Consider the following 19,562-nt stretch of genomic DNA (forward strand, 5'->3'; position numbering starts at 1 on the left):
CGCCCTACTGCTTCACGGCAGAAATAGGCAGGGCGGTGGTACCTACCCACACGGACTCTCGTAAGGTGAGAGTTCGACATGTCTCAAAGTACACGGCGGCAGACACGTTGCACGTCCTGAGATTCGATGGTCACATAATTCAAAATACATTGGTTCGTTCAATAAGAGAAGACGCTCACTAAACGCCCTAAATTAATTGTAGAATTTCCAATGTAAATATAGAATAAAATCGAGCCAAATGTTTTCAACTCTTTATCTTATTATTTTTGTCGTGTTCCTCTGTCTGTCCGCCCTTATCAATATTGTCCTATTGAGTCGCGCCACTCAATCGTCATGCAACGGGTTTCGTGTTGATTGTAATTTATTTATTTCATTAAAATCAAGACAGCTTCGCTTGTGTTTTGGGACCGATAAAGTAAGTGATATTTTATTTCCAATAAGGTTTCTTTGCGGGGATAATCAGATTTGTAAATTATTATTTTAATTTATAATAGAGCTCAAAATTAAATTACTAAAATTGCGGTTCTGATTGCTTGTTCTGCAGAGATTCTCAATTTGTGATACATGTATTATGAATATGAAGTTTAACAAGAAACTTTTAACTAATAACTTACTTAATGACAAACTATGAACTTAATAGTGATCTTGAGAGAAACAAGACAAATTTTCTGGAGCGTGTACTTCTATTTGGAGAAGGGTACTCATAAATGGAATGTTTTAAAAAGAGGTGCGAGAACGAAAAAATATTGAGAAGCCTTGCTCTATAGGATTGATCTTTATAAAACCGTGAAAAGTTAAGACCCAAATTTTATACTAAGGATTTGCTTAGGAACCCAGTGGGCTCCAAGGATTTTTAAAATTCTGATGTTATTAAAATATTTATTAAGTTTGACGGGAGAGTCTGCGAAATCTGTTGGGACGTTATCAACATGCCTATTTTTCTTAGAAGTAATTGTAAAGCCATTTTACACTAATAGCTGTTTCATTAGCTTCAGGTGTTTTCGATTCAGGAATTCATGATTTTTTAATGGCTTATAATTTATGATTTTTTGGTGAATTCGATACTAATAACCATTATAATTAGACACTGCTTTATTCCATCCGAATTAGGTTTTTGCTTTGATAGTTGACAGACCTGAAACTTCATCTTCAGTGTTTATCAGAGTTCATAGATGGTATCTACTGCTATTCATGGGACATGTAGACGAAGTCTTAACTGAATGACGGTTGTCCTGCTCTTTAAGCCAGCTTACGCGCGGAGTTAAAATATTCTTTACTCCAGTGCAGAGGTCGGGGAACCGGGGTAAATTACCCCAAACGGGGTAAAATGAAATTTTGGGGGGTAAAAATGAAACTTTTGTGAGTCAAAAGTATATATTGAAGTGAAACTTCTTTAGAATCGTTGTGATTTCAAATTATCATGGGAGCTATAAATATAAAAGATGCTGAAAAGAAGCGATTTCGTTTTTTTTTGTTCTTCGCCATGGGGTAATATCAACTTACACAAAAATATTTTGGGGTAATAATTAAAAAAGTTCCCCGAACGCTGCTCCCTTGCAATGTTACGTAAAAATAAGCTTTTACATTCTACTGTGGCTTATACAGAAACACTTGGTCTAGATTTGTGATTTCTCTGCAATTGCCGCGAAGTTTTCAAACTAATCGGGTAACATTTCATTCAGGCGTAGTGGGTAGTGGGATAAAACTCGCGTTGTCAGCTAAAAATGCCGTTCGTTCGAACGTTTCCTTCCGGTTAACCGGAAACGGTACATCGATTGCCACAGACCACATAATATTCGGACGGGAAATTTTGAATTTTATACTTTTCCATTTCAATGCGCGGATTGGAGAATGATTGGAGAAATCTGTTTTACGATTATATTGCTTAGTTAGTTTAAAATGTATATGCTATTCTCCCACATTTTATTTAAAAAAAATGCTTTTTCAGAATGTTGGAATTTCTTATTTTTTATTGCTTAGGTGGGTGGACGAGCTCGCGGCACACCTGGTGTTAAGTAGTCACCGGAGCCCACAGACATCTCCAACGAAAATTCCGCCACTCATCTTAAAACATGAGTTTTCAGGTCTCCGTTTTTACAATAGAACGGCTGCCCCATCCTATGAACCGAAAGGCATTATTGCTTCACGGCAGAAATAGGCAAGGTGGTGGTACCTACCCGTGCTGATTCACAAGACGTTCTACCTCCAGTAATTGCGCAAATTTTAATTTTGCGAGTTTGATTTTTATTATGACAATATTAATTCTTCGCCGTGGAAGTCAATCGCGAACATCGCTTAAGTACGTATTTTGTTAAAAGAAATTGGTAACAGCCTGTGGGATTTGAACACCGGCACACTCAGATCGCTCGATATGAATGCACCGGGCGTCTTATCCTTTAGGCCACGACGACTCAATGTTTATTAAAAATAAGCATATTGTAAATGGATGTGATTATTACATCGTTTAGTATAATGTAGAAGATGTTTCAATTGATTGAAAATAATCTATATATATAAAAATGAATTGCTGTTCGTTAGTCTCGCTAAAACTCGAGAACGGCTAGACCGATTTGGCTAATTTTGGTCTTGAATTATTTGTGGAAGTCCAGAGAAGGTTTAAAAAGTAGATAAATATGAAAATGAATCGGAATTAAATGAAAATAACAATTTTGTTTTCCCTTTGATGTGTCCACCGTCAGACAGATTCTTTTTGTTTGTTTTAAGTTTATTTTATACAAAAGTTTAGGTCTTTTATTTATTGATTGAGGCATTACGAAGTCTGCCGGGTCAGCTAGTGATGATATAAAACCAACAGTACTATAACAATTGGCTCACCGTTTATGAAGGCGCTCCGTGTGACTAAATTATAACGTAGACACGTTATGTTCAATTCGTAAAGTCAGGTATCTATGTTTACTAGAGGTCCCGCAGTAGTCGAAATTCGACTATAATTAATTGGAATTGTAAGTTTGTACACTATTATGATTTTATTTTATACTTCTATAATCACGAATTTCGCCAAGGCTACACTATATAAAATATTAACAAAGACAACCAATATTTAATCTATTCTCAGTTTGACAACAGACGTCAAGAAGGACTTTTTGGCGGGAACGCGAGGAGTGAAGTTGTGTGATTTTGTTTTATTTTGTTTAATTAGTGTTTCTTCAGGTTTAAATGTGTAATAACGGTGGTTTATTAACCGTTTAATATCTGTGAAAGTGCACAAATGTGGGAAAATGAAACAAAGTTGCTGAACGTAACTTCTCGGGATCTTCCAAAAAGTCAATTGAAAAAGTCTCAGTAAATGACCACCATTTTACTGAAATTATACTTCATCCCATTGTTTCGTTTTCATTTCATTTCATGCCATTTTTCATAATAATCAAATTCATTTCATTTCATAATATCATATTTCATATAAAAAGTTATAATTAAAATTAAAATAAGACTTGACCGTCTTAGTTACCAGGTCATAAAATCCCTTAAAAAAAGACGTCAAGAACAAAAGTTTGACAATAAATAGTATGCATGCGTGTCTGCGTCAAATACATGGTATGTAGTGTGTGTAATGTTTTCTTTATTGATTTAATGTATCTTTTATGCATTATTTTAAAAAAATATTAGCATTGTGCACTTCTTCTCTATATTCTCTATAAGTGTGGAAAATTTCATACTCCTCCGTCCGCGCAATTTTCGTAAAAAGGGATACAAAGTTTTTGCTTCACGTATTAATATATAGATTATGCACAAACGTAGCCAGTATACCTTGTGTTCACGAAAGATCCATTAAGAAATAATTAAAACGACGTAACCATTAAGTACAAAAAAAAAACTTGCAATAAAAAAATAAAATAAAATTAAAGTAGATTTTACCATTCTGCTAATTACTTCGGTGAAGCAGGTATGTGCGTTATGCTCTAAGCTTGGGACGTCCCTTAAAGAAATATAATTTGAATTCATGTCTCTTTCAGACCTTTGTGAATTATCGAAATTTTCGTTCTGAGCTGAATGCTTAGTAATCAAGTAACACTACCCGCGCGGCAGGTGGGGTATGTGGGAGTTGAACCTCACTAAAAACTCCTGCCGCTCACAACCGGCGCCCTACCTCGGACCGGGCCGGAGCCCAGTCGGGGCTATTGAAACGGCGGGACAGGGTTGACGCAGAGCACATTACATCCATCCCACCGTCCCACGGACGCCGGACCGGTGGCCGCCAGCGAAACGACCACCGGTTCCCTCGTTCAGCGGGCCGAGAGCCCGCTTTGATGGCGCCGCGTTACACCTTCCCCCAGAGCGGTCGGGGGAACGCGGTCTGCCATCACCCGGCTTCCTATTGCGGGTGAGCGTGCAAGCACGCCACCCCACGTCTGGGTCTCTCCCCGCACAAAACGGGTGGGACCCCTAGCTCTTAGGGGGCCAGGTCACGGATACGACCCCGGTCCCGACCCCCTGCTCGGCGGCGGCGGGTTTCTGCGTAGTGAGGAGAGCTTTCCCTCACTCGCCCCGCCGCCTCCTTCTGCGAGATGGTGCACTCGCAGAAGTCGAGCATAGCCTTCCATGACTCATCGCTGCCAAGCATCGACGCCACGACGCCAGGCAGCGACAAGTCAGGTCCTATCTTTGCGACCAGGACACGGCGCTGCACCTCCCAAGCGGGGCAGACAGCGAGCGTATGCTCCGCCGTGTCCAGGTCGTGTCCACAATGGTGACACCTCGTCGTCGGCTCAGCCCCTACTCCATTGCCCCCGCTATCGGGCGCGAACGCCTCAGCGGGGGACAAAGTGCCGGCCGGTGCTCCCCCGGCCAACCGCTTCTTTTGACGCCGCTTAGCTTGGCGGCGCCGATTTCGTTCAGCATTCTTGCTGGCCGGAGGGCAGGCCTTGCCCCCGGCCCGGTGGTCAGCCTTGCGCCCGGCCGCCGCACATAATAAGCAGTGCGGCGCAGCCGAGCACACGGCCGCCTTGTGTCCCGGCTGACCACAGCGAAAGCACAATCCGCTGCGGTCAACGGCACTCGCGCATTTAGCAAGGCAGTGCCCAGTGCTGAAGCATCTGAGGCACCGCCAGGCGCGTGGTTCGAGAAGGCGCACGCGGGCCGCTATCCAGCCCACGCGCAACCTGCCCGGTTCCCCCGACGGTCTCCCGGGCGGAGGAGCAGCCAAGGAGGTGGCCGCCTCTACCGGGCAACGCACCCAAACAGAGCCAGCCCCGGTATAACCGAGGCGCAGCTCGCCTACGGTTATATTCTCCAGGGCGCAGTTGCCCCGGGCGGCAATAGCCGCCGCCACCTCATCCTTAGTGGTGCAGTCATCCAGGCCGGTCACTCTCAATTCAGCCATTTTGACCGGCCTGTGCACTCGAACCTCCTCCTCAGGCAGAACCGTACGGAGCTTCGCCGCCAGACGCTCCGCGATGCCGGAACTATCGGCACCGGGACACTCTAGTAGCTTGGCCCCATTGGCCGTCAGCCTACAGCGGAGGCCCTCCCCCGCCCCGATCTCGTCCAGATCAATAGCCGCGCACGCCCGGGAGACTACATCTCCGTATGACACGCCCTTGGCCTCGGCGGCCGGCAGCAGCGTTAAGACCACTGCCGCCGACCGCGGCGCGCGCGTCGACTTCTTCTTCGTCTTCTTTTTCTTGGCGGCCACAGGCGCTCGACCCTGTTGGGGAGCAGCCTGAGACGCCGCAGTGGCCGGTGCTCCACCCACTTGGGGAGCTGTCGGTACGGCCCTCTTGGCACCCCGCCGGGCCACCACATTCCACCCCTCGTCCATGTTAGACGGGGGCGGGGGCAGCGGACGGGGTTGAGGCGCTTGCGATGTGCACTTCGCGTTAGCGCCGCCCCCCCGCTTGGCTCTATCTCGCCCCGGGCCCGCCCTAGTAGCTGGAGCCTGTACGGGGGTGGAGCGGGTCACTGCAGCACCCGACACCGCGGCATGTGTAGACGCAGGCCGTTCAGCGTCACCAGCGACAATACGTTTCGCTTCGAGAGCCGCCAGCCCGCCACCCAGCCTTTCCATTACAGCCTGGACGGTGCGATCGATAATCTCGTCCAGGCTGTAGCAATTCGGTTCCGGCAGGCCCAAGATCCGTGGCCCCGCGGATCCCTGCTGCCGCTCGACGGCCGTCGCCTCCCTAGACCGCGGCGACGGGAGACGCGAACGCCGCTGTACCGCGCGCGATGGTGGCAGCACGGGCCACGGGTCGCCAGCCGCCGCTGAGGGACAGGGACCCCGAGGGACCCCGGAGACCAGCGGCGACACCGCCGGCACAGATGCCGGAGGAGTCCGCGACCCAGCGGCACGCGGCAACGCGGGCGACGACCTCGTCGCGGCTACCCGCTTGGTAGCAGCAACCTTGCCATCGGGCCGCTGCCGCGCCTGTAGCTGTGCTCGGAGCCTCAAATTCTCCGCCATCAGCTGCACCACCTGGTCATTGGCGGAAGCAACCGAAGGCAGAACCTTCGAGACTCGCGAGACGACTTCCCGCAGCCTGCGGCCAGCAGCTTTGGTTTTGGCACTGGTCGCCGCATACGACTTGACGGTCTTCATGGCCCTGCCTATGACCAAGGCAGGGTCCCGAAGACCGCCCTCCTCCTCTTCTGTCGTCCGCCCGTCCAGCGAGGCGACAGACATCGACGCCGATGACGGCGCCGGTGACGGTGCGCCCTTCCCCCGAGCGGGTCTCTCTTTAGGGGGCGGCATCTCCTCCGCGGCAGAGGCCGAATCGGAGACTACCACCACTTTCTCCGGTGGGGCATCCGTGTCAGAGGACGACGTTAGCCCCCCCTTCCCTTCGCGGGAAGAAACTCCCCTCGATTTCCTCTTCCGCCTGACTTTCCCTTTCGGGCCAGCCGCCTCGCAGTCGCTGACGAGCGCAGAGCGCGTCGAGCCAGCGCTGGCACACCTCGGTTCGACGGGTTTTCCGCTGCCCGTCGCACAGCCCCCTTCTTCATCGTGGCATGCTTTGCCCCCCCCAGAATACGTGGGGCAGCATGCTCCCACCGAAGTGGAAGCACGGAGGGATTCTCCACCTAGAGTGGTACCCTCCTGGGGTAATGTTTTTTGTAAGTTTGCCATCATTCATTTCGTTCCTTTGTTATTTAACCAGGGGTCGGTCCCCTGGGACGGCCCTCACGACTGGACACCCTCCAGCCACTCATCCCATCACCGGGCACGTCACAGGCTTAGGATTAGGGCATTTTTTATAGAGGTTTGCATCCTCGCGGCCCCTACTAGGCAGCGGCCCCCGCCCCCCACCAAGTGGGGATTACGGTATGGGACAACCCTTGGGACTAGACTCCCTCCAGCCATTCATCCCATCGTCAGGTGTCAAAAACTTGGGATTGGGGCATTTTTTATAGAGGTTCGCATCCTCACGGCTCCTGCTAGGCAGCAGCCCCCGTCCCCTACTCGGTAGGGATTGCGGTGTGCTTCTTCGAAGCCACGCCGGTAAACCGGTACCCCCCTTTGGGGGGCCTTCCCCTGTAGCCGCCAAGAGGCAGCCGGGGACATGGCAACCAGCGACCGGAAGGGAGTGCCCTCCGGTTCACTTCTCATCCACGTGGGGTCTACCATTACTGACAGACCCACACGTCTGACCACGGTGTGGCCACGCCGGCGTACCGGTACCCTCCTCTGGAGGGCCTTCCCCTTTAGCAGCCAAAAAGCTGCCGGGGACATGGCCTAGCATTCAAGACGGCTCCAGAAGGGAGCCATCTCCCGCTTCACGCACCCTTTGTCCAGCAAAGGTGGGAAAACGGGAACACGGTGTGCAGTCCTCTTTGTTCACGGCACCCCTGTGCAGACAACGCTGCTCCACGGTATCGGGGTGCACGCTTAAGCCCCACCGCCGCGACAAGGCGAGACCACGTTCGGTGGGGAATCAAGTAACACTAGGAGGGCATTTGGTTTAAGAGAAAAATAAAACAATATTACAAAAATTTCGCAAAGGAAAAAGCGAATTGCTCTCTCGACGAACAAGAGGCCATCTATTTTAAGGCAAAGCTACCTTATCAAAAAATAATAACATTAAAATATAATGCAGATATTTTATCTTTCGACAGCTTTCGAAAACAAATCTGGGCTGTTAATTTTTTTGCGTTTTTTCCCCCTCGTGAGCATTGATAAGCGTACGCCGAAACAATAAAATGGCTTTACACAATCATGTTTTATATATATTTTTGCCAATTTCTAGGGACAATTTTTTTTTTTAAATATCGACACGTCATTTCAGTCTCACTAGACATTCAAATAATTTTTTTCTTGTTGTTTAATAATGTTTCACAATTTCTCGCGGAAGGTCGCCTTGTGAGCCCACCTAGTGTTAAGTTTTTTTAATTGCTTAGATGGGTGGACGAGCGCACAGCCCACCTAGTGTTAAGTGGTCACCGGAGCCCATAGACATTCACAACGTAAATGCGCCACCCACCTTAATATATAAGTTCTAAGGTCTCAAGTATAGTTACAACGGCTGCCCCACTCTTCAAACCGAAACGCATTACTGCTTCACGGCAGAAATAGGCAGGACAGTGGTACCCACCCGCGCGGACTCACAAGAGGTCCTATCGCCAGTAATTACGCAGATTATAATTTTTCGGGTTCGAAACATGACATGTCTATATTTTTTAAGCTCTGCGTTGTCTCCTAGAAGCCGGAGTCTGCAATTTGCGGTGGCTTGTGTACGCTACAAATAGTTTACACGATTTCGAACTTAGATCCAATACGATGTACTAAAGCATACTGACGTATGTGTACGTATCGAATAGTTTCTGTACTCAAACGTTTGGGTCACCGTGAAAGTTAACTGATTCGTAATCAATTAATTCCCATAATTTGGATTAATAGAAAGTGTAGAGTGATTAGTGTTATGAACCGTACAGAAAAGCCCGTTTGTAATATCTACAGGTGATATTTTTGCAACATTACAGAAAAACCATTTAAAGTTTAAGATTTTGATAAAAGTATCACGACAAAAACATTTTCAGTTCGAATTGAATGTGGTATAAACTTAATTGAAGTTCAATTAAAAACATCGTATTGCTGTTACTTAGGTATACCAAATAAAACGGATCTTTAATTAATTATGATAAAGGTTACGTATTAACCGAAATATCGCTTAAATCAAATAAACTTTCATCCCTCGATATACGAGTATAGACAGTAAAAGTGAAACAGTGCAGGACCAAGATCAACCGGATAATAAGCTAGTCTCCTTATAAGGATAATATAACTATATAAATAATCGTTACAGGAGTTCGAAGAATTGGGGTTCAATCCGGTCTTGATCAAGTTTCTTTTTGAAGTACTGTTGAAGTTTCAAAAGACTCCTGTTATCTATACTAATATATAAATCTACAGTGGTTTTTACGGATGTTCCGTTATAACTACTGAACCATGCATCCTATTGACTTGAAACTTAGTATCTATGTAGAAAATACATGTACCTAAAGGATAGGTTAATATTTATATGAGTGTTGTACTCCTTACACTAGTTGCGGGGGCGTTAATGATGATTATTTTTAATGGGGGTGAGAAATAATAATGTTAATTTTAAATGCCCAGCGCAGCGGACGGATACAGTTAGTTTGTTTATAAATGAAAATTCGAATAACGAATTGTTGTTATTTTGGATTCTAGTGGAAGAACAAAGTTCATCGACTTTGGAAGCCGAAGCACTGTCGAGGGATGTGGAACAGCGGGACAGTCAAAATGGCCACCCCAAAGTCCTCGTCCGCATGGAGACAATTCCGGATATCAAAAGGGATACATCCGGAATCACCACGCAATATGTGGGCACCGGTATAGGTTAGTTTCGATTTTTTGAAGTGATATATTGAAGTGAAACTTCTAATGCGACTTCCAACAAGGTTGCGTTAAACATTTAACGCTACCATGGAATAGAAAGAGATAGAGCGAGAGTGAATGCGTCACTCGAGCGCATGCGCGTAGTATACCTGTTACAGGCCAGCGCGAGCGTTAGCAACGAGTGTCGTCCAATATTTTAATGAAATATTTCAAACAAAATATATATTTATGTCTCTATCTATAATTTAAAACATATATAATGTAAATGTTGAAGAAGTCGCATCTCTTATACACAACATTCCCTATTACAAGAGCAACCTGACTTAAAGAATAAAAATGAAGAAAATCACAATACTACATATCGAAAAAGAAGTTTCACTTCATTCACGTGTACCAAGTTTCACGCGCACTTTTTTTTTAGTTCATAGCACTTGAGTCTATAGTTTTTATTTTGTTTAATTCTTACGTTCTCTAAGGTTAAAAGGTTTATAATAAAAGTACATTAGGCTCCTTGGAGATAGTTCGAAAAATATATATTTGTTGAACACGTATGTGATATCATTTTAATTTAACTTTTTGATTGCGGAGTTTAAGGTTGATAACTTAGCGAGGATTGTGCCCACAAGAGCGGTTATAAACAAAAAAAATGCAGTATGCAGTTAGCAGAAGATTTCTATGGTTGTTCTAAATTACCAGAAGATCTACTGGTATTTTTTTATACTGTGGAATTGGCAGTATTCTATACCCTCAAGGCTAAGTATCACCATCCAGCAGAGAAAACTCTATTCAATACAATTAAGGCTTTAACCTTACGTCTTAAAGTGGAATTTACAATACGATATCTATGAGCTCTGACAACCATTTAAAACCAGTTTGACCTTGAGTTAAAAATAACAATAAGGGTAATTCTTATTATTTATTCACTTTAGAAGAATATATTAATTTTTCATTTAACAGAATAAAATCATTTTCTGTGTATGATGCTGGTTTTAGTGAACCTTGGTGCTTTTGCCGCTGGAGTCTGTGTAGCGTGGTCATCATCAGCGTTGCCATTATTAATCACTGAATACGGAAAGGTGAGTGAATTAACATATCTCCATAATTAACATATTGCGGTAGGCAGCGGCTTGGCTCTGCCCCTGGCATTGCTGAAGTCCATGGGCGACGGTAACCACTCACCATCAGGTGGGCCGTATGCCCGTCTGCCTACAAAGGCAATAAAAAAAAATCTCCTAAAATGTATGCGTCTTTGCTTATCTATCAAAAAAAGTAATCTTTCGATATGAATTTTTTAAAGAAAGCCGTAATTTTCATAAACTTTGAACTAATCTTAATTAATTATCAAGCAATTAAACTACTCGCTTAAATAACAGTAAATAACGGACCATAAACCCAATTACACACGAACGTGTCATTAAGAACCCAAAACCGCTCGTCTACACAGTACAAAGCGCTAAAGGTTAAATTTACACTCAGCCGTGCGGTGTACCCCTGCCCTAGCATCATGGAGTGACTATAAATAAGGTTTTCATTAACGACAACTGATAAATTAACTTGAGGCTTCCACGTGCCGTCAATTCCTAACAAATACACGGGCGTATTTAACGCAGCGTTTTAAATGCGAAACACTAATCAATATTAATTAAAATAAATAATAAACATTTGATTAAAAAAATGATTTTGAGATACTTAAAAATAAAAGATACTTAAAATAGAGAAGTCGTCGTGGCCTAAAGGATAAGACGTCCGGTGCATTCGTGTGTAGCGATGCACCGGTGTTCGAATCCCGCAGGCGGGTACCAATTTTTCTAATGAAATACGTACCCAACAAATGTCCACGATTGACTTCCACGGTGAAGGAATAACATCGTGTAATAAAAATCAAACCCGCAAAATTATAATTTGCGTAATCACTGGTGGTAGGACCTCTTGGGAGTCCGCACGGGTAGGTACCACCACCCCGCCTATTTCCGCCGTGAAGCAGTAATGCGTTTCGGTTCGAAGGGTGGGGTAGCCGTTGTAACTATACTGAGACCTTAGAACTTATATCTCAAGGTGGGTGGCGCATTTACGTTGTAGATGTCTATGGGCTCCAGTAACCACTTAACACCAGGTGGGCTGTGAGCTCGTCCACCCAATTAGCAATAAAAAAAAATATTTCAGTACAATATTAAGCTCTAATAGGTTCTAAACGTTAGGTAGGTAGTTACTATATTTACGTAACGCTTAGAGCCCTAAATTTTATGTCAATGTTACGTCAATTATTAAATTCTCTTCAAAAACCTTAGTTAGAATAATGGTAGAATATATTATTAGAGACAAATAGATGGGGTGGAAAACAGTGATTAATGTTTTTAACCATCTATTTATCTCTGTTTCAATTTAATAAAACTTTCGCCTGCCAAACGTAATAATTATCGCTGATTTTACATGATTTTTGAAAGAGAATTAGTGTCTTGTATGAAATACGAACGTAAAGGGCTAGTAGATGGATTTTTTTTCGCTATAAGGCGTTTTGTAACCAATCATTCAAACAATCATTTAGTAAAAAGGTTATATATTTTTACATAAATTAAATTAGATCGTTTATTTATTTGTTTAAATTATGTTTATTATTTATTTATTGCGAAATTTAATTTGATGTCAAGTCAAATCAGATTCACCAGATTCCAAGATAACCAACAAGATAAGATTTGACGTGTATAAAAGAGGATAGACGAGAGAAGGTTGTGAGTGTAAAGATGATGTGTGATACGCCTGAATGAAAAAAAGAGGACTTCCCTACATAATGCAGGATAAGGACTAGAAGAAGAAGCGGTAGAACCCTTATGTGCTCACAATTCGTCCTATTACTAGTCCTAAATTTAAACTGGTTTAGAACAAGCGAGGTCTCAACGCCGCTAGAGGCCTATCAATAATTAAAAAAGTCGTCAATAAATAATGTAATAAAACGGTATTTGACCCAATAAAACCGACGACGGCGGAGCGAACTTCGAAACTGTAACTTTGAACTGGAGCTTTCTGCCGAAGTTCCCGGAACAGTCGGCTGACAGTTTGCAGCACGCGAAACACCGATTTATGATATTGCTACTTACTGTCATAAAGGTAATAAAGTTCGGACAGTATACTATTACAGTATTTCGAAAGAAGAGAGAGAAGACGAATGAGAGATTCGAAGATCCCTAATTTTTTTCAAAAAAGAATATACCCTATGTCACTCTGGGATAGTGTAGCTTCCAAACAGTGAATGAATTTTTCAAATCGGTTCAGTAGTTTCGGGGCCTATTCAATACAAACAAACAAACAAAATCTTTCCTCTTTATAATATTGGTATAGAAGTGCAGATTACTGTCAGGGCCAGATTTGTATAAAAGAAAATTAAATAAGATCGATAATAAATTACTGTTCCCAAAGCAAAACGAGGGCCAGTTATTAGTATGGTACACTATGGCCTTGTTACGAAGCCTACTATTGATTATAAGTACGAGGCTTACAAGAACAGGAGGCGGCAAGTCGCGATTGCGGTTACAAGCCGTATCGCGGACTTGGGAATTTATCGTACTTTACGCTAAACTTTATTGGTTAACTTTACGTAGGCGAGTGAAGTTTGTGAGTAACGCGAAAATTAGCTTTGCACAATGAACATTCGGGCGTAACAACCGATAAAAGAATTAAATGTAATTAACATTCTAATCGGATTTTTGCGGAACCCTCGTGTCGAAGTCGTCGTGGCCTAAAGGATAAGACGTCCGGTGCATGTATCGGGCGATGCAACGGTGTTCGAATCCCGCAGGCGGGTACCAATTTTTCTAATGAAATACGTACTTAACAAATGTTCACGATTGACTTCCACCGTGAAGGAATAACATCATGTAATAAAAACCAAACTCGCAAAATGATAATTTGCGTAATTACTGGTGGTAGGACCTCTTGTGAGTCCGCACAGGTAGGTATCACCACCCTGCCTATTTCTGCCGTGAAGCAGTAATGCGTTTCGGTTTGAAGGGTGGGGCAACCGTTGTAACTATACTGAGACCTTAGAACTCTTATCTCAAGGTGGGTGGTGGCATTTACATTGTAGATGTCTATGGGCTTCGGTAACCACTTAACACCAGGTGGGCCATGCGCTCGTCCACCCATCTAAGCAATTAAAAAAAAACCCTGCTTGGCAACTGGTTTTCAGCTATGAACAAAGCTTCAAATCAATCGTGGGAATAACGCATCAACACGAATAAATATTATGCAAGGCCAAATTATTTTACATGTCGTCGAAGAGCTTTTATTTGTCTCTACTTATTGGCTGGATATTCTCGCCTGGGTTGGTCAACCTGAGGGAATTTGCATTAGCTAGTATTAACTAGTCCTATCTGGAGCAGAATTCGCAGAATATACCCCCCGTCCGAAATCGCGACCAATTGAGAAGATCCGGCTAGTAGAATAATACCAAAAATAAATAAGATATTAAACCGTAAAACTACGTTAAGGAGTTCTCGTTAAGCTGTGCAGTAAATAACGTATTTTTGTTTAATCCATTCGCTACAGCAGACCTCGCTGCTAAAGATTTCCCATACAACGGAGCTCCATACTGAAATCACCAATCGTATATAGGCAATGTTTTTCAGCCGGTGACTATGTTCACTGACAGTAGCGAAAAGTTTAAAGATGGCTTTTGGAATATTTATAAGGTGATCTAGTCCGATGAGTATTACTTAGTTTTATAGTGTGAGTTGATGTACATAATAATATGTGCGTGTTTTGTTGCTTTTGTTTTTTTGTGTAAACTTAAATTTCTACATTTCTCTTCTCTGTTCACTTTCTACTTATATTTTTGATTTTGATGGTGGAAACATGTTTGGTTATTGTTTTAGCTATTTTTTAAAATATTATATGTTTGTATTGTACTGTTGATTTCCCAAATAAATACACAAAAATAAAAAAAATAAAAATAAATATGAGACGAGTACATTTAAATTTTTTTTATTTTAGGATTATACTACACCGATACCGGACTGGGCAGAGCAGAATTCGACTTATGATGAAAACTTTAAAACTCGTCTGGAGGTAAGCGCTTAAATAACTTTAGATCTGGTTTTTGAAGTGAAACATCTTTAGGCGCATGAGGGTAAAATTTTTGCAGAACGTCACGCAGGTATGCAACGGAAGTGACATAAAACTACTATTGAAATTAAGTACTTGCCAAATGTCAGTAGTAGTAGTTGTTGTATTTTTCCAACTGGAAAGGCAAATGTATCCATACCATACAGCCTAATATTTTATAATTTTTTTGTGAAAAATGTTAATAGGAATTGAAATGAAATGAAAATAATTTGGAACATTAATAAAATAGCATGAAATTAAATTAGTCAATTCAATTGGCAAAATATTAGTCATTTACAATTTAGAAATCTAAACATAATGTGACTGTCAACACTGAGGTTTGAGATTGACATTTGACAGACTTTTGGCGGGAACATATCTTCCTTTTTCCCTTCCTCTAACTCTCGGAAATCTAAAGTTTTAGATTTGTATAAATATAAGCAAGACTTATAAATTAGTTCGCCAAAAAAGTTTCACTTCTGACATGTGTACTTTGTACGCACGCACTTTTTTTTATTTTATTTCCTATATATTTGATATCTGTTTTTTTGGTCCTAAAAGTGTTCAGATTAGAAAAAATGATGTATTGTAGACATTTATTTTTAAAATGAACACCTATTGTTAAGTTTTAGGTAAGAACGAACTTTAAGACATAATTTTTTTGAAGTGAAACTTCCTTATCGGCGTTGGAAAAAAATTTACCGTCACATTTTTCGGTTACGCGTCACATTTTTCCGTTACGCGCCATCTTTTAATTAACGGCTGTATGTTCTGAAGTATGGATGCGCATTTGAGAAACCGACCTCATGTCTCAAGGTGGGTCACGGAATACATTTTGTAATTGCAATAATCCCAGGTAACCCACTTAATATCACGTGGACCGTGCTATTATTGTTATTACGTAAAATAATAGGAAGAAAAGTACCAGGGTATTATGATATCAAAGAGATGTATTATTATAACTTTACTCTGACGTACAGCCTTCTTTATTAATTAACGGCTGTATGTTCTGAAGTATGGATTCCGATTTGAGAAATTGACCTCATGTCTCCAGGTGGATTACGGAAATCATTTTGTAATTCCAATAATCTCAGGGAGCCCACTTAATAATATCACGTGGACCGTGCTATTTATTACTGTTATTACGTAAAATAATAGGAAGAAAAGTACCAGGGTATTATGATAGCAAAGAGATTTATTAATAATTAACGGCGGTATGTTCTGAAGCATGGTTTCGGATTTGAGAAATCGACCTCATGTCTCAAGGTGGGTCAAACTTCACGAACCTCAGGAACCCCATTTAACACCACGTGGACCGTGCTATTATTATTAATTTATAGGAAGAAAAGTACCAGGGTATTATGATATCAAAGAGATGTATTATTAAAATGCTGTAATAATCTTAGTAGCAAAAAGGTAAAGTGAAATAATTGTATTATTTGTATTCATGTCTATGATAATAAAATCCTTTTGTTATATAGATACTCCAAGTGGTGATTTTACTGATGAAACGTTTTTCATTTAGTTGTCAGATACCCAAGGATCCTGGGTGGCGTCACTCTTGTGTTTGGGAGCGGTGTTTGGCGCTGTACCCTCTGGCCTGATTTCCGAATACTTCGGTAGGAAAAAGACATTACTGTACTTGGCTTTACCACTGCTCGTCTCTTGGATTCTAGTCGCTTCGAGGTGAGGATTTGTTTTCATTAATGATAAACAAATCTTAGTAGACTAAAGAGAGGATTTTTTTATTAAATCAGTGTATTTAAGCAAGCAAACTTAAGTAGATCAGTATGGAGATTCTTACTAATTGTATAGGGAGAGGAAACTTCATAGGTTTATATGTTCTGAAAAAGCGCAACGAATTTTTTATTTTTTTTATTGCTTAGAAGGGCTCACAGCCCACCTGGTGTTAAGTGGTTACTGGAGCCCGTAAATGTCTACAACGTAAATGCGCCACCCACCTTGAGATATAAGTTCTAAGATCTCAGTATAGTTACAACAGCTGCCTTACCCTTCAGACTGCTTCACGGCAGAAATAGGCAGGGCGATAGTACCTACTCGCGCGGACACACAAGAGGTCCTACCACCAGTAATTATGCAAATTTTAATTTTGCGGGTTTGATTTTTATTACACGTTGTTATTCCTTCACCGTGGAAGTAAATCGTGAGCATTTGTTGAGTACGTATTTCATTAGAAATTGGTACCCGCCTGAGATTCGAACACCAGTGCATCGCTCAACACGAATGCACCGGACGTCTTATCCTTTAGGCTATGACGACTTCAAAACGAACGAATTTAAGTTGCAAGTGAAACATTTTACGACTAAGACTTTCAACTAATATAAATAATGAAAAACATCTTTAAGGTAGTAAGGTAATTTTTTGAATATTTCAGCCCAAACGTCTATGGTTTATATGTCGGAAGATTTGTGGGAGGAATAGCTGTGGGCGCATTCAGTGTTAGCATACCGCCTTACGTCGAAGACATAGCCGAAAAACATCTGCTCAAGACCTTAGCCAATTTCTATCACGTCGATTTTAATTGTGGCGTTTTGTTTGGGTACTTTATAGGTGAGTGTCATGAATATTAAACCAGGATTTGTCAAGAAACATTTACCTTTTTTTTATTATTGTTTAAGTTGGTGGACGAGCTCACGGCCCACCTGGTGTTAAGTGGTTACTGGAGCCCATAGACATTTACGACGTAAATGCGCCACCCACCTTAAGATATCAGTTCTAAGATCTCAAGTAAGGTTACAACGGCTGCCCCGCCCTTCAAACCGAAACGCGTTACTGCTTCACGACAGGAATAGGCAGGGTGGTGGTACCTACCCGCACGGTACACCAAAATAAGTCCTACCACCAGTAAAGTATTTTTATAACACAATAGACTAACTAGTCCATCTTTTCACAAATTTCTTTCATTTAAAATGGAGAAGGAAAACAAAACCCAGTACTAGTATCTTAAATTAGCTTTGAAAGTAAATATTGAGCATACGAATTCAAATAATGGAAAAACTTTTTATGGATACGTACAGGCCTTTTAGTGCGTTGCCAAATAATTATAGACCAAATAACTAATTTCAATTTTCTTGGTTACAGGTATAGTTGGAAACGTGTCTTGGCTTTCGGTTCTTTGCTCTTTAATACCCATCGCATTCTTCATTGCGTTTATATTCTTACCAGAATCTCCAACTTATCTGATGTCTCAGGGTAAATATAGTGAAGCCAAAGCAGCTCTGAGGTACTACCGAGGGATCGATAATGACATAGACGGAGAAATCAGAACATTGAGAGATTACTTGATGAACGCTGGCAAAAACAGGGTTTCATTCAAAGAGCTCTTCACTACGAGAGGCATGTTGAAACCTCTCTTGGTCTCTTTCTGTCTAATGATTTTTCAGCAAATGAGCGGGATTTATGCTGTTCTTTTCTATGCGAGAAAAATATTCAAGAATCTATCTGTCTCACTGAATCCGCCGAATGCTGCAATCATTCTAGGTTTCGGTCTGGTTTCTTCAACGTACTTCTCGACAATGCTGCTGAAGGTAGTCAGACGCAGAGTGTTGTTGATGACGTCATTTATAATGATGGCCTTAAACTTGGGCGGGTTGGCTATTTATTATCATTTGCAAGCTACGAATTTTTCATCCAATAATACGGGGGTGCCATTGTTCACTTTGTGTTTCTTCGTGATATTTTACGCCGCTGGAGCCGGTTCTATACCTTGGCTGATGCTTCGGGAGATATTTCCTCCACATGCAATCCGAAGGGCGACTGCCATAACAGCTGGTGTCCATTGGTTCCTGGCTTTCACTGTCACAAAATTATACCAGAATTTAGAAGATTTAGTGAAGCCCGGCTGGGCGTTTTGGCATTTTGCCGTTTCCTGCGTAGTTGGTACAGTGTTCGTTTACTTCTTTGTACCAGAAACTAAGGGTAGAAGCTTAGAAGACATACAAAACGAATTTGAAGGGATCCATAAGAAGAAAAGACACCGCCATGTGATTGAAGTCGAAAGTTTATCAGAGGTTTAAGTTAAGACTGTTCGGGATTTTAATCAAAACTCAGAAACAGTCGGGAACTTTTACTAAATACTAAAATATTATTTCAGGGCTTTGATTAAAATGATCTTAAATTATTATTTTACTATTGTTTTTATTTTGTAACTAGACGTAAGGCTGGTGAGGCTAGGGATAAGTATCATGTTTTCCAAGAGATAAATACAGAGACAGAAATATATTTATTTTAAAAGTACGATAATGTAGTTTTATATGTAAAATCTTTTTATCCAAGAGAAATTTTTTATGAATTTTTCAGGGTCTTGATTCGTTGTCTTAATTTTTAACAGCACTTTTTATTTTGCTCGTCAATGATTTATGAATGTGACCTACATTTCTTTATTGCCTAAGCACTATGCATCCATATAGATGGATAAACGACCTCGTGGTCCATCTGGTGATGTGGCGATCGGAGTCCATACCTCAAGCACCGGTGATCGTTCCCATCGAACCCGTCGCTTACGACGAAGGGCTCGACGAGAAAATTAACCAACAGATACAGCCCATTGAGTTTCTCGCCGGATTTACTCAGTGGATCGCGTTACTGATCCGGTGGTAGATTCTGCGAAGCACGGCTCTTGCTAGGGTTCGTG

The 19,562-nt window shown here is 42.0% G+C and overlaps 1 protein-coding gene across 2 annotated transcripts; it reads left to right on the forward strand.

Annotated features, from left to right (window-relative positions):
• Positions 1-276: 276 nt before the first annotated feature.
• st4 (sugar transporter 4) lies at positions 277-19,165 on the forward strand. Of its 2 annotated transcripts, none has more exons than XM_012691119.4 (7): positions 277-415; positions 9,644-9,811; positions 10,805-10,887; positions 14,798-14,872; positions 16,434-16,594; positions 17,304-17,479; positions 18,011-19,165. In XM_012691119.4, coding segments are annotated over exons 1-7 (1,599 nt in total). In that variant the 5' UTR covers positions 277-414; the 3' UTR covers positions 18,946-19,165.
• The last annotated feature ends 397 nt before the right edge of the window (positions 19,166-19,562 follow it).

Source organism: Bombyx mori, chromosome 26 (genome assembly GCF_030269925.1).
Source record: "Bombyx mori chromosome 26, ASM3026992v2".
NCBI lineage: Eukaryota > Metazoa > Arthropoda > Insecta > Lepidoptera > Bombycidae > Bombyx > Bombyx mori.

Coding starts and splice junctions, on each gene's coding strand:
- st4 (XM_012691119.4), top strand. Junction 10,888..14,797: donor TAATCACTGAATACGGAAAG/GTGAGTGAATTA, acceptor TTTTTATTTTAG/GATTATACTACACCGATACC. Junction 16,595..17,303: donor TGGATTCTAGTCGCTTCGAG/GTGAGGATTTGT, acceptor TGAATATTTCAG/CCCAAACGTCTATGGTTTAT.